The sequence below is a fragment of the Cydia fagiglandana genome, chromosome 25 (assembly GCF_963556715.1).
Source record: "Cydia fagiglandana chromosome 25, ilCydFagi1.1, whole genome shotgun sequence".
Taxonomy (NCBI): domain Eukaryota; kingdom Metazoa; phylum Arthropoda; class Insecta; order Lepidoptera; family Tortricidae; genus Cydia; species Cydia fagiglandana.
This window is the reverse complement of record NC_085956.1, coordinates 4,179,608-4,204,702: the sequence shown is the minus strand read 5'-3', so window position 1 is coordinate 4,204,702 and position 25,095 is coordinate 4,179,608. Positions and strand designations below refer to the sequence as shown.

General features: G+C 38.2%; 2 protein-coding genes across 2 annotated transcripts in view; one reads left to right on the top strand and one right to left on the bottom strand.

The window, feature by feature from the left end:
- The window catches only part of LOC134677131 (methionine--tRNA ligase, cytoplasmic), a 32,596-nt gene extending 22,584 nt beyond the window's left edge, over positions 1-10,012 (bottom strand). The window contains exons 1-5 of the mRNA XM_063535590.1: positions 9,817-10,012; positions 7,613-7,736; positions 6,649-6,802; positions 5,832-5,972; positions 4,555-4,652 (exon numbers count right to left, since the gene is read on the bottom strand). Coding sequence (XP_063391660.1) covers positions 4,555-4,652; positions 5,832-5,972; positions 6,649-6,802; positions 7,613-7,736; positions 9,817-9,919 — 620 coding nt within the window. The 5' untranslated portion in view covers positions 9,920-10,012. The remainder of the gene's footprint in view (positions 1-4,554; positions 4,653-5,831; positions 5,973-6,648; positions 6,803-7,612; positions 7,737-9,816) is intronic.
- A 441-nt stretch (positions 10,013-10,453) lies between these two features.
- On the top strand, positions 10,454-22,078 carry LOC134677021 (zinc finger protein OZF-like). Its single transcript, XM_063535437.1, has 5 exons — positions 10,454-11,585; positions 14,797-14,928; positions 16,903-17,070; positions 18,028-18,147; positions 18,406-22,078. The coding sequence occupies exons 1-5, from the start codon at positions 10,480-10,482 to the stop codon at positions 18,524-18,526; spliced, it is 1,647 nt and encodes a 548-aa protein (XP_063391507.1). The 5' UTR covers positions 10,454-10,479; the 3' UTR covers positions 18,527-22,078.
- Positions 22,079-25,095: the final 3,017 nt, after the last annotated feature.

Here is a 25,095-nt window from a genome sequence, read left to right as displayed (position 1 = left end):
ATGGTCGTTTCCGAAAAACCGCGTGAAGCACTGAACGGCAAGCTCTTATTTGGAAATGTTGAGAAGTTTACTCTGCTAAACCTGGCTATTTTGTATTACTAATACCCTGTACTTTAGGCATATCAAACGATATTTTTCCTACATACCTTTGAGAAAGAGAAAATCAAAGTAAAACGAACTCAATTTTCTCTCCGAAACAAGTGTCAATTTCTACGAAAATCTACTTAATATCGAAGTCATTTTCATACTCAAGCAATCTGCAACGTTTGCTTATACTGTTGGTATACATTAGTGTTTATGAAATTCTACTATAATTTATTGGCAATTTTTTGAAAACTACTCTATATTACCGATGACGCGCGCTCGCCAGCTCAGTGCCGCGGCAGAGCTTGTACAGGCAGGACGTGTGTCGGTCGGCTCCGCACATTTTCAACGGCGACGACGAGGTTTTTTATCATTGTGTGCGGCGGGCGCCGTGTAAAACGCTATAATGTGTGCGTGTAAACCGCAACGAGAGACTTTGATCCTAGCACTGTTTTTATAGTATTATAATTTATAATGGTACAGTTTAATAAACTACCGGACAGGATTAAAAATATTTGAAACGACCTGACATTCTATATGTATTTATTTGACTCAAAATAGTACTCAGGGTCTGATGATGGAGCCGGAAGGTGGTCACCGGTACCAATCAACCATGCAACTAAACCACTTCGTGTTTAGGCTCGTTTTATTCGTCTCAACAAGATCTTTGACACAAGATAGTACTCAGGGTCTGATGATGGAGCCGGAAGGTGGTCACCGGTACCAATCAACCATGCAACTAAACCACTTCGTGTTTGGGCTCGTTCGATTCGTCTCAACAAGATCTTTGACACAAGATAGTACTCAGGGTCTGATGATGGAGCCGGAAGGTGGTCACCGGTGCCAATCAACCATGCAACTAAACCACTTCGTGTTTAGGCTCGTTTTATTCGTCTTAACAAGATCTTTGACACAAAATAGTACTCAGGGTCTGATGATGGAGCCGAAAGGTGGTCATCGGTACCAATCAACCATGCAACTAAACCACTTCGTGTTTGGGCTCGTTTGATTCGGCTCAACAAGATCTTTGACTTAAGATAGTACTCAGGGTCTGATGATGGAGCCGGAAGGTGGTCACCAGTACCAATCAACCATGCAACTAAACCACTTCGTGTTTAGGCTCGTTTTATTCGTCTCAACAAGATCTTTGACACAAGATAGTACTCAGGGTCTCATGATGGAGCCGGAATGTGGTCACCGGTACTAATCAACCATGCAACTAGTCCATGATTAGTCTCAACAAGATCTTTGACACTGAAGATACACAAGGTTTGATTATGGAGCTGAAAGGTGGCCACGGGTACCAGTCTATTATGTAACTGAACCACTTCGTGTTTAGGCACATTTTATTCATCTCAACAAGATCTTTGACACAAGATAGTACTCAGGATCTGATGATGGAGCTCGAAGGTGGCGACGGGTACCTGTCTATCATGCAGTGTTGGCATCAATCTGAACTAAATCAATCCGGATTGATCAATCGAATTGACGCGTCAATCCGAATTGATCAATTCGAATTTATTTAATTCTGATTGACGCGTCAATCCGATTGAATCAATTGGAATTAACGCATCAATCCTCAATTTGGATTAAATCAATTCTCAAACTAGATTAACCCCTTCCCCTTCCCTAAGATAAGAAAGGGTCCCTTTCCCTTCCCTAAGATTAGTTTTCAAAGGTGTCCTTTTTAGGGACTTACTTACTGGACTTAAAGTCGATATCTGAGGTTCCCAGAGGTTCGAAAACGTGTTCCTGATGTCAGTATTGACTGATGTCCCTTTCAGGGACATTTTTCGAAATTGGCCAATTACGTTCATATTCGTAATCGATGTCGACCATAGGTCCCGAAAAATGTTTCTGACGTCAGTATTGAAGGATGTCCCTTCCATTTCGGGACATTTTTTTAAATTGATCGTTGGCACTTTAAAATGATATCTGAGATTTCCAAAGCTTCCGTAACATGTTTCCGACGGCAATACAGACGGAGTTTCCTTTTTTTTCTGGACATTTATGGGACATTTCTTCCAATTAACCGATTGCGTTCAAAATCGATATCTGAGGTGCCCAAAGGTTTCGAAACATGTTTCTGACGGCAATACCGAAAAATGACCTTTTTTCAGCAGGGTGGCGTAATGCAGGTAGTAAAGTAAGTACGCGGCTAAAGTGTAGAGTCTAAATATTGCCGTTGAAATCATATTTTGCACCTCAGATATCGATTTTGAATGCAATCAGTCACTTTCAAAGAATGTCACTAAAATGTCCCAAAACAGGACACCTTTCAATATTGCAGTTGAAAAAATGTTTAGAAACCTCTGTTTACCTCAGATATCGATTTTAAACGCAATCGGGTAATTTCTAGAAATGTCCCAAAAAAGGACATCTCTCAATATTTCCCTCGGAAACAAGTTTCGAAACCTTTGGGCACCTCAGATGTCGATTTTGAACGCTATCAGTTAATTTCAAGGAAAGTCCCGAAAATGTTCCAAAAAGGACATCCTTCATATAGCCGTCGGAAACATGTTTCGGAACCTTTGGTAACCTCAGACACCGCTTTTGAACGCATTTGGTCAGTTTCACAAAAATGGCCTAAATAAAAAGGACATTAGGTAGGTACATACAAAGTAATCGTCAATCCGAATTGACGATTGAGGATTGACCGATCAATTCGAATTAACGATTAGTAATCGTCAATCTTCAATCAGTAGATTTAGAATTAGTTTCGTCAATCGTCAATTCGAATTGATCGGTCAATTCTCAATCGTCAATCGTCAATTCGAATTGATTTTTTGCCAACACTGCTATCATGTAACTGAACCACTTCATGTTTGGGCTCGTTTGATTCGTCTCAACAAGACCTTGGACACAAGTTAGTACTCAGGGTCTGATGATGGAGCTGGACTGTTGCCACGGGTACCAGTCTACCATGTAACTGAACCACTTCGTGTTTGGGCTCGTTTGATTCGTCGCAACAAGATCTTTGACACAAGATACTACTCAGGGTCTGATGATGGAGCTCGAAGGTGGCGACGGGTACCAGTCTATCACATAACTGAACCACTTCGTGTTTGGTTTATCACCTAGTGTCAAAGATCTTGTTGAGACGAATCAAACGAGCCTAAACACGAAGTGCTTTAGTTGCATGGTTGATTGGTACCGGGACCACCTTCCAGCTCCATCATCAGACTCTGAGTATCACCTAGTGTCAAAGATCTTGTTGAGACTAATCAAACGAGCCTAAACACGAAGTGGTTTAGTTGCATGGTTGATTGGTACCGGTGACCACCTTCCGGCTCCATCATCAGACCCTGAGTACTATCTTGTGTCAAAGATCTTGTTGAGACGAATCGAACGAGCCCAAACACGAAGTGGTTTAGTTGCATGGTTGATTGGTACCGGTGACCACCTTCCGGCTCCATCATCAGACTCTGAGTATCACCTATATAGTGTCAAAGATCTTGTTGAGATGAATAAAACGAGCCTAAACACGATGTGGTTTAGTTGTATGGTTGTTTGGTAATGGTGACCACCTTCCAGCTCCATCATCAGACCCTGAGTACTGTCTTGTGTCAAAGATCTTGTTGAGACGAATCAAACGAGCCCAAACACGAAATGGTTTAGTTACATGAGAGACTGGTACCCGTGGCCACCTTCCAGCTCCATCATCAGACCCTGTGTGTCTTCAGTGTCAAAGATCTTGTTGAGACGAATCAAACGAGCCCAAACACGAAGTGGTTTAGTTACATGATAGACTGGTACCCGTGGCCACCTTCCAGCTCCATCATCAGACCCTGTGTATCTTCAGTTTCTTGTAACTTGTTTCTTGTAAATAAGCGAGTACCTATAATTTCTTTCGAGTAATATACGTTCATAAGTACGAGTATGGGGCTATTCATAAAGTACGTCGTTTCAAATGGGAGGAGGGGGGAGGGGGTCTGGACATCGGATGATGGTAGCATGACGTAGGAGGAAACAGAGTCATCCGAAGCATGATTTTTGGATGATTTGAGGGATGGGGGGGTCAAAAATAGATGACGTAATTTATGAACAGCCCCTATGTACATTTGCACTGCATTTAGTATTTTCGTACTTACCAAATAACAGTTTTAGGACTTTATAAGTTAAGTACAGTTAGTGTTGTTATGGTTGATTTCAATATGCTTCGCGAAGGATCAAGACTGTTTAATCCATCATTGTAGTGCGAGTGTGGTAGAAGGGATCGGAATACTGAGCTCGCACGGCCTGCCGCAGCGCGTAAAATACCTAAACTCGCTCAACCCCGAAATGTAATAGCACTCTTAACAAGTTGGTTGCGACATACAGTCAGCAGCAATAGTTGCTAAGCGGGCGAGGTGTTCAAAATGATCTTGACGCGACTTTATTGTTAAGAGAATAAGAGCGCGTCAAGGTAATTTTGAACACCTCGCCCGCTTACCAACTTCTGCTGCTGACTGTACAACATACAATACATACCCAACAGGAGATGCTAGGCTGGTCAATTGCGGAGCACCCAGAGCCGAGAGTGCAGCGAAAGGCTTGTCCACTGAACCACCCCACTGCTTCACCGCTTCCTAAAATATCATAATAATTTAATTAACTAATTTTCTATTTTATTTATGAAATAAAAATAAAAATATTTCATTAATTTCGATTAGAAGAAATAATAGTTATTTACGATACAAGTGCGGAAAAGAGGAAATTCGAAACGAGCGGCGATAAATTAAAACACGACCGAAGGGAGTGTTTTAAATCGTCACGAGTTGCGAATTACCTTTTCGCACGTGTATCGTACAACGTTTTACAGTACATATGGCCCTTTAAACTTTTGACATACTCACGAAAAGTGCTATTTTACGCACTAGTGCGGGAAAATAGGACCATATGTACTGTAAAATCTTTTTCATTTCTCATGCTCTGAAAGAGGGTCATTGTTATTCTAAAAGGTGTGCAGAAAATGATACGTTTCTGCACTAGAGCATTTTACGTTCCAAGTACGACTATATTAATTTTTTTACGATAAGCAATTGGAATTTGGATTTAAATGGATTTGTTATACAATTTCCTACGGCAGAAATGAGTGCCTTTCATCCCTAGGCAGGCGTGTCTCACTCCGCGATTTTATCGCTTTGCTACAGGTAGCTAAAAATACATCCGTTCGACCCCAATTTTGGGGTTTGCCATAAGCCGCGCTTGGCGCTGTCGCCACCTAGAGGCCATATCTGTCCTGATCGTGACAGACGCGTTTTGTTAGAGAGTGAGTCTTCTGTACCTAGTCATCATCATCATCATCATCATCATCTCAGCCATAAGACGTCCACTGCTGAACATAGGCCTCCCCCTTAAGGGGGGTGAATGCCATAATCGCCACGCTTGGCAGGCGGGTTGGCGATCGCAGTCGAGTACACCGAATTTGAGGGACGCTGCTGCCCGTCCACCGGTGGTCTTGGACGCGGTTTAAGGACATACCCGGGTCCCTGTACCTAGTACTATTATTTATTCTGTGCCCTTGGTTAACAATCTACTATTACAGTACATATGGTCTTACTTTCCGCACTTTCCGTGCGTATGTCAAAAGTTTAAAGTGCCATATGTACTGTAAGACGTTGTACGATACACGTGCGAATAAGTAATTCGCAACGTAAAAACGTTCCCTTCGGTCGTGTTTTAATTTATCGCCAATCGTTTCTAATTTCCTCTTTTCCGCACTTGTATCGTAAATAACTATTATATGTGTTAAGGATAAATATTACCTGCACAGCTTTGGCCTGAGCGATGTCAGCGTACCACCGCAGTGTGTTTTTGTATGGAGCCAAGTATGTCTTTAGGGCTTCGCTGTGGTACAGGGGGTACAGGGTGCTCCATAACGAAATGTCAGCTGCTGACAGCATGTCCTGAAAGTAAAATATAAGTAAATGTAATATATACATTTAAATGAAGTGAATTACTGCGTAAACATGGCATGTGCAACTTTGCCGAAATATCAAACAATTAAGTATGGAATAAATTCAAATAATATCACATAGACATTATAATTTTATATTTTTGTTATAATACTTATTTATACAGAAAAACAATATATAACGCTTAAGCTCTGGTTTCCTAGGAAAGCGGTGCCGTCATATAGCGGCCGTCTCCATACAAAATACTACGACATCCATATTTAGCTATATTATTTTGTATGGAGACGACCGCTATATGACGGCACCGCTATCCTAGGAAAACCTATAATTGGCTCTGTGATTCTATTGTAATTTCTGGATATATATAGCACTGTTGGTTTTCCATGTACTAAAATAAAATAAAATAAAAATAAATAAAACCAAGCTATACAAGGCTTAACGGACATTAGGTAGCACCGACTTGACCGTAAAAATGGCAAACGCGAAGTTATCTGCCTCTCTATCTCTCATGCATATTCAAGCGATAGAGTGACAGATAACGAATTATATATTTTGCGGAAAACCATCTGGACAGCATGCCTCGTATTAATGTACCCTCGCCTTCGTAACTTTTGTAGAAATTACTAGTAGTTAGCTACTATAACAATTAGGTTAAGGATAAACTCACTCCAAACAAGTATTTCTTAGTAGCGACGATGGCCTCGACGTGTTGTAGAAATGCGTCCAGCGCTTGCTTGAGATCAGCCGGCACCGTCTTAGCGGCGAGCACAGCCGAGACAGCAGGTTGCAGTCTCGTCGCCTCCCACTCTTGCATCTGCTGGCTGAAGCATTCAAAATGTTCAAAACATGGTTAGCCTGCCTCGAAATACTAAACGACCTCGCCGCTGATCGGCCTTCTAAATGATACTCGCAAGAAAAAATGGAACCTTTGATTTTTTGCACTTACTTAATAGGGCATACTGAAAATTCCTGGACTAGCCACTTAGAAAAAATAGGTTGTCTCATATAATCAAACGTCGGACTATAGGGGGCAGTTTGAGGGCAAGGTAAGGTTTACAAAAAAATCTTAACTTACGAGTATTATAATGTACCTAGTATTTGTAACATAGTTAATTAAATTAGTTACCCGTTATCATTTATTCTCTTTGAAGTGATGACTGATAGCCCACTGAAGTGGCCACTTAAAAAACAAATAAATAGCTGACATGCGTCATTATGACTTATGTGTAGTCCAAGTACGTTTATAAATAACGCAGTTAATTGCTATGATATTTGGAATTTCACATTATAAATACTAGGTACCAAATACTAAGTACAAATACTCGAAATTGAATTGATTGATTTGCGAACCTTACCTATCATTCTGACATGCCACGAAAATGCCCGCTGGAGTACGACGTATGCATATAATATATGGATTTCTGAAATTATCAGTGGCATTAATAAGACCGAAGAGAGTGTTTTAAATCGACACGAGTTGCGAATTAGGTACTTATTCGCACGGGTATCGTACAACTTTTTACAGTACATATGGCCCTTTAAACTTTTGACATACCCACGAAAAGTGCTATTTTACGCACTAGTGCGGGAAAATAGGACCATATGTGCTGTAAAAAAATATTATAGCTTACCTCTGCCCGTTTTGCGACATGTCCAGCACCGGGAACAGGTACTGTGTGGCAGCGTTGCTGGAGAAGAATGCCAGCTGGTCGTCCACCTCGAGGAGTGGCAGCGAGCGAGGGCCTGCGAACACGCCTGTAATCACAGACACGGCTTAGAGGAGCCAGCACCCGGGTTAGTTGTTGATTATGTATGGGGTTGTTAGTAATAGCAAAGATGTATAACTCCGTATAAGATAAAGTCTTAAAAAACGTCCCTCCGAAAATCAAGAAATTTATGCTTGAAAAGATGGTGCCATACCTTGGCCTATATTCTTGTAAATGGCGACATTTTGACATTGTTTGACATTTAATTATTTTACCACATGCCACATATCAGTGAAAGAACAAGAAGCAAAGTCAAATGGCGTTTTAAAAGTTTTAATCCTGTGTCGAAAAATGGCAGTAAATTTACTGTAACTACAAATTTTTCCTTTGACATTATGCCTAGCCTCGTAAGACCCAGGGCAATTGTCGCACTTTTGAATTTGGAACTTTCTTTTATTTTTTTATGAGTTCATAACTCAAATTTAAATTTGTATTTGTACAAGTTAATTAGCTACAGATAGAGAACAATGGAAGGGACTCGAGGAGGCTTTTACCCAATAGGGATCAGTGAAAAGAATTAACAAATAATACAACAACATATAAACAAACATTATATTCGCTGAAATAAATAAAGCTGTAATAATAATAATAATAAACCCGCGGGGGCAGCTTGTGGCGAGCTGACGGTGAGTGGCGACACCGCGGACCCCTATTCCAGAGGGCCCTGTCATCTGGCCCTCGCCTCTGTGCTTGCCTTGATTGGCCGGCCAGAGTGGAGTCGCAAGAGCGGGACCTATGCTCCAGGTTGGAAGTGTAAAATGTCATAACGCCGGCGGCCCTTGAACGGATTACCGGGATCTGGCTACCGCAGACTCACCTCTCGACAACCTCACAGCCGCTCCAAAGTGTTGCCCTGTTGTCGCACTGTGCGTGCGGCCATTGCGGGGCCCACTCAATGAGTTGGCGAGTCACCACCTGTCTTATACAATTTTGAGACTGATTGTCACGGCAGGTGTCCGCTAGTCTCTCCCATAGCCCATTATCCAGTCCATCCAACTTTCAAATCTATAGCCCATGACCTTAGTTCCCATCGCAGCACAAAAGTGCTGCACTGCAATAGTCTTTGCACCTGGCGGGGACCATCTCTTGATGTATCACATTGTGCGTTCGGGGATGGTATCCGCCACGTGTATCCCTTGCTTTTAGATTAAAGTGTCTTAAAGGGCCTCTGCGCTGTTGGCTTCGGCCCCACGTACGCCTCCCAAAGGTCCGGGACCCCATGGTCCCGAGATGTGGCAAAGACATACAAATAATAATAATAATTTGTACAAGTACACGGGACTTACGAGGTTACTATAGTTGGTCAAGCAGATCTTGTCAGTAGAAAAAGGCGGCGTATTTGAAAAATGTAGGCGCGAAGGGATATCGACTCATAGAACATTTGATTGAATATCTATAAATCTTAAAATCATTAATAGTTTATTTCTTAACTAAGTGACTTTTATGGCATAAAATTTTGCTTCTGTAATAACAAGGTCCTACTGTAAAACATAAAATTGAAGCTAATGATGCAGATGTTTATGTCAAGATACTGAAAAAAGATAAGGATGTTGATTGTTTAAAAAAATTAAATATAATAATGATAAGAAAATCATAATAATCTTCCAAGTTCTTGCACTACCTTTAGAAGCAATTTTTTTTTTTTAAATTTGCCACATAATTAATAAAAAAATGAACATTTCTGAATCTGTCACCTCTTCAATTACAAAAAGATAGTTTATGACCTCTACAATTACAAAAAGATTTGCTGATTTGCTAATGTACAAGATGTGTCACATATTATTAATAATTCCAAATATTTTATTAGAATCTTTTCTGAAGCAGTTCAGTAAGAAGGAAATCTGACGCAATATTGAGTTGCTAATACAAAATAGTTTATGTAGCAATTTTCCTTCAAAATTGTCTTGTAATTCCATTCTTATTGTGTAAGTTACTGTATCTATTTACAATGTTTATGTGATTAGTACTATCCAGTATCCATTCCATAGAATATTATTAAAGTTGCATGCATTTCCAAAATAAATACTATTTCTAATCCAATACGATCGGCGAGTAAAAGAAAAACCTACCTTCAAAGGAAACATTTTGCAATTCCACTTTTTTGCCGGCCAAGTTGGCGGCAATTAATAATTTCAGCGTCGAGGTATTATTCTCGTTTGTGAGGATCTTCATTTTTATTCACTTTTCTTTAATTTTAGGCAAAAATAGTTATTATAACTAAATTATAACCTAATAACTGTACACCTCATAGTCCACCTCACGAAAAAGTGACACATGAATTGACACATTAACCTAATTAAATAAAATGCACTGTAAAATACGGTGATGTAGCTAAAAATAGCACTTCTTAAAATAGGTGCTTAATACACACCTGTGTGAAATGTTTGAGACATGGATTTTTAAATAATAATTAAAATGAAATGAATATTCGTATTTACAAAAACTTTAATTCAATGTGTTATGAGACTTATGTGTTAATAATATAAAGTCAGTAATCAGTTTTAATTATGACAAAATTCAAACATTGATAATGACAATTATATTTGAATATCCAAGAAAAATAAATTTTACTTTCTGAACACACACCAAATTGTCATGCTCGCCAACGCCAAGGTCGCGTCAGTCAGAAGAGAACTCAGTGATTTGAGTGTTATTATTATATTGAGACCTTAAATTGAGTTTTGGAAAACATTATTTCGCAAAAATTAACACAAAAAGCCATTCATATTAACATGGAAAGTAATAAATTAGATGCCACTACCATATGCAGGACTTGCATGTGCGAAGGTGCCAATATGAGATCAGTGTTTAACAAATTGCAAGACGGAAAATCTGCGACTGATTTACTTGAAATCATTGCAAATATTACCATTAACAGTGATGATAACCTTCCTAAACAAATTTGCGATAAATGCGAGAGGTTTTTGTGTAAAGCTGCTTATTTTAAAAGTCGATGTTTGGACGTCGAGGCAAAGTTGAAGAAACTCTTTAGCGATGACTCTCCGTCAAGTTTATCCTTGATAAAACATGAAAATAAAGCGTCAGAAAGCACTGACGAGCCGTACCAGTGTTCTATTTGCTTCAGTAAATATTCTGAAATAGCTTTATTAGATAAACATGTGTTCAACTTTCATCAAATTAAAAAAGTATCACTGTTCAATGAATTCGCACTATTTTCAAATACCAAAGCGAATATAATAACCCTAGGAACAGTATCAGAAAAAGAAGAAAATGAAAGTTTGGTTAAAGAGGAAATAAATAATGATTTTGTTGAAGACGGTAATTTTGATAATGAATATTCAGAGCATGATGCAGAATCTATACTTATCGAGTTTGAGCCTAAGATAGATAAAGACACATTTGAAGCGCCTGTAATGTCTATAGACAACAACAAAATAGACAATATAGAAAAAGAGAAATACAAATGTGTAAAATGCAACCAGAAATTCAAATCGGCGAATTCCCTGAACTTACACAAACGAAAACATAAAGAAAAAAAAGTTATTGACAAGAAATACCAATGTTCTTTATGCATGCGCAAATTTATAAGTAAGTCCGGTTTGACGAATCATTTAAGTATCCACGAACGGAAGGACGATGTTAAATACACTTGCGGTAGTTGTAAAAGAGAATTTAAACATAAAGCACATTTAGACAACCACATGGTGACGTTACATGCGAATGAAAAAGGTTTCACTTGTGACTTTTGCTTGAAAAACTTTGCGACGCAAGAAAGTTTGGAGATACATAAGGATTTGCATAAGATTGATAAGAAGCACTCATGCCAGTATTGCAATAAGTCGTTTTATATGCTGTCGACGTTGACTGATCACGTCAGGTAACATTTTTATATATAGTTATGACAAATCTGTTGTACAGTCAGCTTCAAAAGTTGCATATGAAACTGTTTCAAAAGTATCATTCTCTGATAGCTTATCAAAAAGAGTCTTTATATACAGGGTGGCTAAAAAATAACTGCATTTGCCGTTGCCAGGGAGGCTTTGGGATTATACTGAGCAACTTTTACTATTGGAAGTGGCGAAAATAAATTTTACCCTCCCATAGAAATTGGAGCAGCCAAAATGTATGACACAGCCAAAGTAGAGTAGGTCGTAAAGTAGATTTGTATGTTTGCTTGCATGCTGAATACAAGGATTGTTTATAATAATCAGAGCTCGGCGGGGGTGAGCTGTTTTTAGAGTTTGCACAACGTGGACATGCCTTGTCATTCGATGGTATATGTGGTGTAATTTAATAACTAAAAATAGTACATTATTGTCGAGGCTCGGAAGTAGCTACTTGCAGGCTGAGGATTCGTTTTAAACGGACGACCTTGGGAGTCCGTTTAATTGAATCCGAAGCCAGCAAGTAGCCTTCCAGCCGAGTCATATATAGTGCTTTTCTCAAAAATGGTGCAAGAAATATAAATATCATAGAAATATTTTACAAAAGCAACGTTCTTACATATATATTTTGACAGAAAAAAGCCCTTGCCGCCTTTTTATTTTTTTTAATAAAAAAATAGAAGTGTATTTTTCTGCCAAAAATACGCCAACCTATTTGAGACATCTAAATAGTCGCGGTACTAATCATCTGTTTGGCTGTTTAATGGGCCTGTGCCTTCATTTGATATGGTCATTTCAACTTTTAAAAAGTTTGGAACTCGACAAATAATGGAATTTGTATGCAACATTGCAGTCCCAAAATCGAGACTGCAATGTTTTTAACTTTTTAATTTTTGACTGACCATAAACTACGCGCTTCGCGACCTATTTTTTAGACGGCAAAGTCGACTTTGCCGTCCATTTTTGAGAAAAATATTTTATTTAGGCCGCCTTTCCGCTACGATCTTTACGTCGCCATTAAAACAAATGAATTTTATAGCAAGCTTTTTTAGTCAACCACTTCAAATAATATGTATATCCATACATATGCTATTATTAAAGTTTATTTGTACTTAAGTCATTGTCATATTAGTTTAATTATAATAAATAAAGTTTTATTTTCATATTTCTTTCTAAGGTGTATCTATATTAATATCTACATTTGACATTAAGTGACGTCAAAATGGCTCACCCCTGCCGAGCTCTGATAATAATTTAGGACCTATTGTTACTATATTCTGACAAATAAAGAATTATGATTATGATCAGACATAGGATTCTATGGGGTAGAATTTATGGACAGCTATGGAGTTCCTATATCGATAAACTCAATTATCGATGTTTCTCTCATATACTAGTGATCGCTCCAAGTTTTGTTTGTAAAAATAATTTTTTATTCAAAGATAACATGAAACAAAATAATAACTACATTCCCGTTTTCTTTATATTGAAGGGACTTTTTAAACTTCACTTATCGTAATTATATTATAGGCTTTGTGTAAACTTTATCATCGACCCTGAAATAATACTACAAATAATATACATTTACAAACGAAACGGGAGGCGGTCACTAGTATTAGGGAAAAGTATCGATAGTTGAGTTGAGTTTATCGATATAGGAACTCCCTAGCTGTCAATAAATTTTGCCCCACAGAACCCTATGTCTGATTATGATTAAAAGTTGCTCAATTACAATCTCAAAACCTCCCTGGCAACGGGAATGCAATTAATTTTTAGCCACCCTGTATGAATTCTCTCCTCCTCTACAGGAAGGTTACTGGAAGAGATCCCTTACAGGGATAAGTTTGTACCTTTATTTCTATAAATATTAATTATATTATGTAAATCTGTGTTGTGTGCAATAAATCAAATCAAATCAAATATCATTTATTATCAGGCAACTAAGGCCCATAGATACATACCTTACAAACTAACATACATACAATAGTAAAATCTTACAAGCTAAAAAATTATTTAATAAAGTGATTACTACTTACTACTACTACTACTACTAGATATAGGACTATTAAAGTTGTTGTAAAGACCTTTGAACTCAAACTGCCAAGATATATCTCTATTTTTGGAAAAGTTGGAGTGTTGTTTCATATGCTACTAATGATGATGATTGTAAACCAGAATGGCTCTTTTAGCCCTTTGACTGCCAAGCCCTAATTAGCCTCATGCGTGACTTTTTATACTTTATTAAATCATTATTTATACCGTTTGAACACAAGAAAAAATAAACATACTTTTATAAACCCATAATATTATAAATGAATATTTAATATGTCGAAAATTTTTGAACACTTGAATATTCGACAGAAGGACAGAACTGATGACGTCACTTGGTGTGATCTCAACTGATTTGCTACTTAGTGGCGAGTCAGGTCATAATGCCATCTCTTCCACTTGGTTGGTCTTAACAATTTGTTGAAACGAGTGACGTCACTGCGGTTCGCTCACACTAGCTTTTCGCGGGCAAAGTTTTGTACTTTTTATTTCTTGATAATTTAATAACTTGATAATTGATAAAAATGATAATTTAATAACGGAAATGCACTTGTAACATATAGGTATAAAGGCAACAAACATCCGAATAAATAATATTTCGTTTAAATATAAACTTCATGCATGAGGTTAGTTGTGTAATAAACCTTCATCATCTTCATTTCCGGAAGACGCTGGATGCGGGTCGCTTCCAACCGGTACGAATGGAGATCCAAGGGGGAGGCCTATGTTCAGCAGTGGACGTCTTATGGCTGAGATGATGATGATGATGATGATCTTCATCTCCCCTGCGTTATCCCGGCATTTTACCACGGCTCAAGGGAGCCTGGGGTCCGCTTAACGACTAATCCCAAGAATTGGCGTAGGCACTAGTTTTTATGAAAGCTACTGCTAACGTGCTAACTGACCTTCCAACCCAGAGGGTAAACTAATTAGGCCTTTATTGTGTTTGCCCTCGCGCTGTTTTCCTTCACTGAAAAGCGACTAGTAAATATCAAATGATATTTCGTACATAAGTTCCGAAAAACTCATTGGTACGAGCCGGGGTTCGAACCCGCGACCTCCGGATTGAAAGTCGCACGCTCTTACCACTATAGGCCACCAGCGCTTCGAGTAGACAAAAAATTCCCTACTTGTATGAAAAAAAAAAACTTTCAGGACACATACTGGTGAAAAACCATACCTGTGCTCCACCTGCGGGCGTGGCTTCAGCCAGAAAACGAACTTAGCCCAACACATGCGCCGCCATCTTGGATTGAAACAATTCGCATGTGAACACTGTACTCAGAGGTAAGTAAAGCCATATATGTATTGAATCCTATAAAAAAAATCTTAAAATGTCCCACTTGTCGCTTACCATAAGGCGAGATTTGCTTGTATCTTTATACGAATAACCTGTCAAAGCGTCCTTATGGCAAGCGATAATGTGGGACTTTTTCAGAATCAGAATCAGAATCAGAATGCTTTATTTGTGAAACATAGGTATACATGGTCTTAGGTATATAGGTACATTGAGCGCTATGTTTTGCCGGTTGGCATACAAATGTCAAAGAGAGTGAAAACCTAAATTAATATTGCAAATGTCAAAACTTATAAAATAAATTAATACAGTTAAAATTATTATTAAGTACATTACATTTAAATTTAAATCCAATAAAATATAATTCAAATAAAATAAAAATCTATCATTAGTCATGGTTATAATTAATGTTTATGTCATATGTCATAGTCATCTAGATATTCTTTTATGGAGTAATATGCTTTATTTACTAGAAATTTGAAAAGTTCTTTTTTGAATATGTGTAGGTCCTGTAGTTTTCGTATGCTTTCTGGTAAATTATTATAAATTCGGGGTTCCATTCCGAATATACTTTTTGAGAGAAGAGCTGTTTTGTATAGTTTATTTTTTATGTTGTCAATTTTACGTGCACTGTTAAATTTTGTGTATTGACCTATATTACTTTTCACATACAATGCTGTTTCGTATATATAAAGGGATGGAAGAGTTAATATTCTTAATTCAGTAAATAAAGCTTTACATGAATCAGTTATGTTTAAACCACATACGGATCGTATACATTTTTTTTGGCTTTTAAATACTAAATCTCTGTCTGTTGAGTTCCCCCAGAAAATTACTCCGTATCTTAAAGTTGACGTGACGTAAGCATGATAGGAAGTTATGACAGCGGATTGGTTAACTACTTTCCTAAGATGACGTAGCGCATATGAAAATGTACTAAGTTTCTTACATATATGGTCAATTTGATATTTCCATGTTAATTGATTATCTAAGCTTAATCCTAAAAATTTTGTTATGTCAGTTTCATCAATTATATGTCCGTTATATGATACATTTAAATCCGTCACTCTGTCTACTCTTTGTTTGAAATGCATTATTTTGGTTTTGTCTAAATTAATACGAAGGTTGTTACTGTTGAGCCATTCAATAAGCGATTTTAAGCAATTGTTTATTTCTGTCTCGTAAGTCTGTAAGTCTTCTCCTGTGAATATGACGGTACTATCATCAGCAAAGAGAAGCATGGGTTCCTCGATAGCTAATGGGAAATCATTTATATAAATGAGAAATAAGAGTGGTCCTAAAACGCTGCCTTGCGGGACGCCTGCTTTCATTTCTCTGAGATCGGATAAAGCCGTTACTTGATTTTTGGTCTTGACGCATATATGGTCCAGTTGAGTATATTGCTTTCTCCCAGTTAGGTAGGATTCAATTAAACTAAAAACATTTCCCCGGATTCCATATCTGTATAACTTAGTCAATAGTATTTTATGGTCAACGAAATCGAAAGCTTTGGTCATATCCATATAAAGAGCTGTTACAGGTATCTTATTTTTGCTTTGAAACTACACATATGTGTTCCTGCGGCCGTGGCTTTAGCGAGAAAACTAATTTAGCCCAACACATGCACCGTCACCTTGGATAAAAACCATTCACGTGCGAGCACTGCACACGATCGTAAGCACTCACAGCTGAAATGATATCCGTAGTTTATTAGCGTGTGCCCGCGACTTCCGCGACAAAAAGCACGTGTAGCCGAATATTCATGACGTGAATGATGAAACTTGTCGAGCCTTTTTTTCAACATTGCTGGAAATTATTACTGATAAATAAATAGTTTTACAAAATATACGGGAATAAGGAACTATCATACTCGTATTTTTTGTTTTCTATGATTTTAAATCAGCAGGATTCATCACAATATATTGTCAATGGACATTTTTATCTTTTAATGTTTTTCTTTACAGATTCGTGTCAAAAGGCGAGCTAGTAGCCCACACACGAAAACACAGCGGCGCACACCCGTTCATATGTGACGAGTGTGGTAACGGGTTTACGACATCCTCCTCCCTGGTCAAACACAGACGGACGCACAGCGGGGAGAGGCCTTTCGCCTGCGATCTGTGTCACATGAGGTATCTAAACCCAGCCCAAACACTTAAATAACTTCTAACCTACGTTTAAAATTGTAAAAAATATATATTTGAAATACGATACGATATAAAAGACGATATAAGGGTCATCCATTAATTACATCACACGTTTAGGGGGAGGGAGGGGGTCAAGAAAATGTGACATATTGTGACATGGGGGAGGGGGGAGACACAAACTTTGTGACGTCACTTTAACTTCATCAGTAACAGAAAATTTATTTAAATTATTTTATTCGCTATACATTTAAATAACAAGTTTTTACAACGATAATCGTTTTTATTCGTTTAATTTTCTTTCCTAAGCAGTTTTGGGTTATAAAATTATTAATATTTATATCGTCAAAAATATTTTGATAAAATATTAATAATACTTAGGTACTTACTTAATTCGATTTGGCGATTTCGTAGAAAAAATGTGACGTCACATTACAGGGGATGGGTTTGGCAAATGTGACCAAGTGTGTTAACTGTGATAAGGAGGGGGGGGGAGGGGTCAAAAAACCTAGAAATTCGTGTGACGTAATTAATGGATGACCCCATAGTTTGAAAAACTTTATTTCTTAACTTTCTCATTTACCCCCCAAAAGTAGCCCCATGTTTAAAATTCATTTGTTTGCGTTACATGGCCATTTTTGGGTCACTAATTTACATATGTGTACCAAATTTCAACCTAATTGGTCTAGTAGTTTCGAAGAATATAGGCTGTGACAGACGGACAGAGAGACAGACGCACGAGTGATCCTATAAGGGTTCCGTTTTTTCCTCTTGAGGCACAGAACCCTAAAAAAGTAACTGTTTGAACATTTGTAAGCCCGTTTGGAGCTTACTACCTATTTTTTATTCATACTTTTAGTAGTTACTTTAGTTACTTAATACTTATCTTTGTCTAACCTTAGTAATTGTAGGTCGTTGCTCACTGACTGTAATTTTTGTACACAGATTCGCAGCGTCAGGAACCCTAAAGAATCACCGTCGTACACACACAGGGGAAAAACCTTATCAGTGCACACACTGCGAGAAGGCTTTCGTGCAGAAAAACGATCTCGTCTCACATGTCAGGTGAGTCACTTTTGCCAGTATTAGGTACTAGAGTTAGACCAAGAAAAGCCTGCAGCGCTTGATAAAAGGTAGTTTTTAAAAATCAGATTGCGACAACACCACAGAAAATGGATTGAATAGTCTTGATACTTGTGAAATTTCTTCCATATTTACCGTCTATGAAAAAATAATTCTATCTAAATTAAGTCTATGAATAATTAAGGCTGAAATTATTATTAAATTATTATAAAAATAAAAAGCTATAAATGCCTGTTACAGATGTCACACAGGGGAGCGTCCGTTCGTATGCAACGTGTGCGGCAGCGCGTTCCGCAAGCCGGCAGCATTACGAAGTCACGCCAAAATGCACACAAGAGACAAAGAACTTATGCCTTACTGAAAACTACCTATAAATATTCATGAACGATTTTAGACTAGTAAATCATTACAGCATGTGTGAAACAAGGAAATGCATATGTCACACAGGGGAACGTCCGTTCGTGTGCGGTAGCGCGTTCCTAAGTCACGTTTGGCGATCGTAAGTCACGCCAAAATGCACACTAGAGACAAAGAGCTCATGCCTTACTGAAAACTACCTGCAAATATGCATGAACGATTGTAGACTGAAGTAAATTATTACAACATGTGTGAAACAAGAAAATATAGTTGTCACACAGGGGAACCTCCGTTCGTGTAGAGTGCACACTAGAGACGAAGAGTTCATGCTTTACTAAAAACATAGTTTAAATCAATTGAAAATAAAATGTCTAACTACATATACTTCGTATAAGACGAAAAACAAAAAAAACTGGAAGTTTCACATACAAAATTTATATTTGCTCTGTTTTCTTTGTGTATTTTTTGCAACGAAAGTAAGTGTAACGATTTTGATAGCACACTCCGTGTAAGTGTTATTTTAAGCGTTAAACTTCTATGAAATTATGATAACACTTGCACTGCGTATGCTATCAAAATACTCATCGAGACAATTCTAAAAACCCCTAACACAGTTAGGTTGCGTTGTTTCATCACAGAGTTCCTATGGCCACCTCCTGTCTCCATCATCAGATCAGCTCGATGGTACCATAATATTGTATTGTCATCCGATTTATACATGCATGCAAAATTTCAGCTCAATCGGAAACCGGGAAGTGGATCAAATTTAACTTGCAATATTTGATTACACACAGACAGACAGACAGACAGACAACGGTCAAGTGAAACTAAATAAAAGCTTACCCGATGATTTTGTTTTAAATTTAAAAGTGGAAAAAATACTGTCTTGGGTGAGACTTGAACTCACGGCCTCTGGATAGCATCGTTCGCAGTCTCTGCTTGTTAAAAATTAAGATTTTGTTTTATACGTAATAAGTATCCATTTTTATTCAAATTATGTACACTGTGCCAAATATTTTTACTTGTGTTCTCATTAGAATTAAGTTAATTTATGTAATTTTATGAATATAAGCTAGTTAATAGTTAACAAAATATGATGAACAATTGAACAGTGATTGGCGTTTTGGGTGCCACTCGGGGTGAATGACCTAAATTATTACTTATTTAATATCGCATATATGTTATAAATACCTAACGTTTAAATAGCTTTTTTTTCAACAGTTCGGTCGGTTGAATTTTGGCAACCCTAAATAGACGAAAGGGCTACTGCTATACATTAGAAAGGGATAGCATGATTAGTCCTTAAATCGCTGTCAAACTTCGGTTTTGTAGGAAGTGTCCTTTTTGTACGGTAGTACTATTAGTTATTCTGTGCCAAAACGACGATTACTGATGATTAATTAACTATACTAGTGTTTGACATTCTGGCCCCAATGACTGACAGCCTGACAAGTGTTATTTAGACTTAATCGCGTATTAAGTTTTAAAATTACCTCCGACGTTTCGAAGACGGCATTGTACCCGTGGTCTTGGAGAAAATTTCCGCGATTAAACCCCATTTATGTTATATTGTAGCTAATAATCATGCATAATATGCAGTGTTGTGAATAACGCTTATTTTTAGGCTTAAAGACCCAAGACTCGTAAGTCTTGAAGACTCGACTATATTTGGGAATTGTATTTATTTATTTTACGCGTATGGATGTAAGATATCGTCTTTGCCGCCTTTCAGGCGTTTAAGCCTCAAAGGCGAGTCTTTAAGCCTCGAACCTTTAAAATTCTCGAGCGTTATTCACAACACTAATAATATGGGACCAAGTAAGTTTCTATACGATTATAAATATATGGTTGTAAATAGTTTTTTTTTTATTAGGAAAATTTCGTGAGTGACTCGTTTTAGTATAATAAATACGGGTCACTCACGTATTCTAACTCAGCATTGCTCGAAATGGCAATCGGTCATGGAAAGCTACTATAATATGTTTAAGTTGTTGTCGATAAGTTCTCATAAAAGAACACACACTGGAGAGAACACATATTCTTGCGTTATATGCACAAATAAGTTTTCGGATTCAAGCAATTGCAATACGCATGGACAAATCCATACGGGCGAGAAACCTTTTGTTGCAATAGATGTACAGATGTAGTGTTTAATTATTTTCCATCGTATTTTCTCGGAAACGTACGAACGTGTCTTGCTATTGCTGGCAGTTTCGGTACAAAAAGTACTGATGTTGACTGAAGTAGCATGACAAATACGAATTTGTCAAATGAAAACAATTATGCACTACATCTGTAACAAGTTTTCGAACACGAGTTCTTTAAACAATCATAAATGAAGTAATGGAGCATTCCATGAAATTGTCTACCGTTTGGCCCGTACAAACGCGTATTTTCTGAAGATTTGTAGGTATATGAGTTTCCTTTTCTATGACAAATGGTCAAAAATATGCAGAGAACAATAATCGCCTGCTTTAAATGTCCAAAAAAAAGTCGCAACACAGGAAATAAAATGCGTTTGTACGGGACAGCCCGTGGAATGCTCCTAATTCAGATGTAAAACCATATGCGTGTGAAATACTTATGTCAATTTGATTGATACATTGTAACGTACCGTGAAGCCATCCCCCACACTGAAGTGAACTGTTTATCGGTAAACCTTATTACAAAAGCATAAGGTCCACCGATGGACAGTTAGAATGTTGCTGTTTATACATGAGACTTATGCTTTTTAAATAGGGAATATTAGGCAAAGCGCTGCGTAAGTCACTAGCACATAAAGTAAACAAACCTCATTGACATCATCAATGACACATCATGCGTCACTAGGTCTATCACATGGCCTACCGTGAAACACGACAATCGAAAGTTCGGTTTCTGCCTCTCTATCACTCTTGCTTATCCGATCGATAGAGAGGCAGATAAAGAAATTTCGATTTTCGCGTTTCGCGGTAGCCACCTATAAACTACTTGGTGCATCAATGTCATAGTGAAAACTTGTCAAAAAACTGTTATTAGGTCTAGTATGTATGAGTTACTCTATGGTTTACTAATACTTATTTGTACAACAAGAGATCAAAGTTTGATATTTTTTCGAGTGCTTAATTCTTGAATCCCGTGCAAGCGAAAGATTCTATAATAGATCTAATTTAGAATCTTGAGCGTAGTAAGGGATTCAAAAGCGCACGAGATGTAAATAACTTTGATCTCGTGTAGTACACAAAATATTTCACCCTAAGCAGTGAGAACATACCTATTAGAGGGACAGAGATAATAGAACCCAAGTATATAGAACTTGTATTAGACCCCGCATGTTGAAATGACATTTGACTATAAAGGTCACTTGAATGTCATTTTGTCTCAATCAGTGAGCAAAATGCGATTTTGCTCACTGAGTGAAACAAAATGACTCAGTGAGTGAGCAAAATGCGATTTTGCTCACTGTTTTTAAGAAGCAAAGTACCCTTGTTCGAGCTGCTGAGGTGAAAACAAATTAGTGCTGCACTCTGGCGGCAGAACATTGCAGTAATACCCTATTGAGAAAGGATGAAACATAATAAACGAAATAAAACAAATAAGTATAAAAAGTGTCACATTTATTTTATTACAAAATTCTCATACTTTACAACGATCATGATCATTATTCAAACCAAAATAAACATAACGCAATACATCGAAAATGGGAGAAACTAATTTTCTGCTCGCAGTTATAAAACAAGTCCCCCATCGCGTCTGTCTGTTTGTGTGTTTGTTTGTTCGCGATAAACTCAAAAAGTACTGAACGGATTTTCATGCGGTTTTCACGTATCAATAGAGTGATTCTTGAGGAAGGTTTAGGTGTGTTAACCCGTGCGAAGCCGGGGTCGCTAGTAAGTTTATGAGACTAAGGGCCCCCCCACATCTGGCGTCTTTCGAGCGTCGGCGTCGGTCCAGCGCTATGAAAAATGACGTCGCTGCGCAGTTGCGTCGACGCTGCGTCGACGTTGCGTCGACGTCGGCCATAGAATTGTAGACGCCGACGCTCGAAAGACGCCAGATGTGGGGGGGCCCTAAAGGTCGGTTGCACCAAAACGTCTGTCACCATTGAAGCGTTCGCTAAATTGTTTTGTATGGGATATTTCATATTACACGGCTGTTTGACCTTAATCAATCTGTTAAATATGGTTGGTGCAACTGGGCCAAGACTCACTTGCACCATCACACTAATCCGGGGATAAGCGGTTAACCTTTTCGACGCCGTGTCAAACACAAAAGCTGTCACTCGGACGCCACGTCACCGAAGTGTCAAAACAGAAATTTATGCATATGCACGTAGGTCTATGTAGCTCTGTGGTCTGTCACTGATTAATCGGTCTTTGGCGTTGAACCTGCGGTGCGAATATATCGGTCGTTGGCGTCCAAAAGGTTAAACCGTTACCCAGTGTCAAATTGTACTGGTAACCATGGTAACTCCAGGTTTAACCGGTTAACCCGGTTTAGTGGGATGGTGCAAGTGGCGCTTATACTTATAAACCAGTGGTTCTCAACCTTTTCCATTTCAACGCGATCCTGTTCCTTATACAGGCGTACACCCGCCCGCACCTTCCCCGCCACCCTTAGTCGTCCTACCCCGTCGCCCCCGTACCGCGCAGGCGAGGACTCGTTTAAGCGGTCGGTCTATAGTTAATAAATTTGACGCATAAAGAATTGTATTATAGTTTTCCGATGAGCCATACGTGTTTTGTTTTAAGGTTTATTTTGGTTTGTACAGCTATGCATTCTCTGCTACTTCATTGATTGCCAATACTTGTGCGAGCGAAATAACAATAATATGTACAATAAACTAAACAAATGTACATCTGCAAAAAAGTGACGATCTTTACAAAACCGGTTATGTTTCCATATTAACCGGTTAATATGAAATTACTAATGATACATATTATTATAGTTAGGTCAACATAAGTCTGCAAAGATTTTGATAGCCCACGCAATGCAAGTAGTATTTGAAACGTCAAACTTCTATGAAATTCATTAATAACACTTGCACTGTGTGCTAACAAAATCGATGCAGACTTATCTTGGTCTAACTCTATCTTTTTAGGGTTCCGTACCCAAAGGGTAAAACGGGACCCTATTACTAAGACTCTGCTGTCCGTCCGTCCGTCCGTCACCAGGCTGTATCTCACGAACCGTGATAGCTAGACAGTTGAAATTTTCACAGATGATGTATTTCTGTTGCCGCTATAACAAATACTGAAAAACAGAATAAAATAAAGATTTATGTGGGGTTCCCATACAACAAACGTGATTTTTGACCGAAGTTAAGCAACGTCGGGCGGGGTCAGTACTTGGATGGGTGACCGTTTTATTTTTTGCATTATGGTACGGAACCCTTCGTGCGCGAGTCCGACTCGTACTTGCCCGGTTTTTTTTAATTATAGAACATTCTAAAATTATTTTTATTAACTAGGTACCTTTGTTTTATTTAACATGTACATTTTTATTGCCTGTTAGCTCGAACAAACCGACAGAAACATGATATTTACCAGTTTATGTACTTCACATAGTCCTGCTATAAATACAAAACGTAAAGTAACTACCAAATTACTCTTAGGGCCATTTGCACCATTCCAATAACCCGGGGTTAACCGGTTAAACCTGGAGTTACCATGGTTATCAGTACAATTTGACGTTGAGTTAACGGTTTAACCGCTTAACTCCGGGTTAGTGGGATGGTGCAAGTGGGTCTTAATTAGGGTTTGCAATCCGGATCCGAAATGTAGGAAATTATCCGGATCTGGATCCGGATCCGCGGATCTTCCCATATATTTCGGATCCGTCGTGCAAACCCTAGTCTTAATGTCAAAAATAGGTTTACAACAGATTGAGACTATTTGGCAAAGTTTTTAGAGTCAGTCCAAGCTAAATTTGCATTAAAATGCAACGATAAAGTGTAGGAATGTCATCATTAATTTCTATGAAAATATGACGACTGTAAAGACACTTATCCTACTGTTCAAGTCGATGCAAAGTTAACTTAGATAGACTCTAGCATTTAAATTTTCATGTCAACAAGTGTATATAGGTCGATCAACTATTTCTTGTTGTTATTCTGTCTAGAGATGCAACGGATAGTTGTCTGGCCGGATACCGGATATGTTTGGCCTGACCATCGGCCGAATATCCGGTATCCGGCCGCCGAATATTCGGCCAGCGGAACTATACCTACATTTCGGTTCTTCAGATGCGCATTGTGCAGGTTTTGACCTGTTTCGTAGTTAACGATCGCGCTCACTCATTTCTGGGTTCGAATTGAGTGCGCGTGCAAGTGAGTGGAAAGTTTAAATTGTTTTAAAATAATAAACGGGTACAATTATGACCGTGACTGTTTCTTAGATCCAATTTGTTTACTCAGAAATCAAGCAATGTTACTATGCGGTATCCGGCCGGATAGTATGTCACTATCTGGTATCCGGCCGGATAGACCGGATACCGGATAGTAACCGAATATCCGGTGCATCTCTAATTCTGTCCCATCAGCCAGGAGACAATAGTAGCATAGTTTGTTAGAAGAGCTGCTGTTGTACCATGTTC

What these genes read in the sequence shown, in the direction of transcription:
- LOC134677021 (XM_063535437.1), top strand. Translation starts at nt 10,480, where the DNA reads ATGGAAAGTAATAAATTAGATGCCACTACCATATGCAGGACTTGCATG. An exon ending in TGTGAACACTGTACTCAGAG is followed by an intron (nt 14,929 to 16,902) that starts GTAAGTAAAGCC and finishes TTTTCTTTACAG; the next exon opens with ATTCGTGTCAAAAGGCGAGC. An exon ending in TGCGATCTGTGTCACATGAG is followed by an intron (nt 17,071 to 18,027) that starts GTATCTAAACCC and finishes TTTTGTACACAG; the next exon opens with ATTCGCAGCGTCAGGAACCC.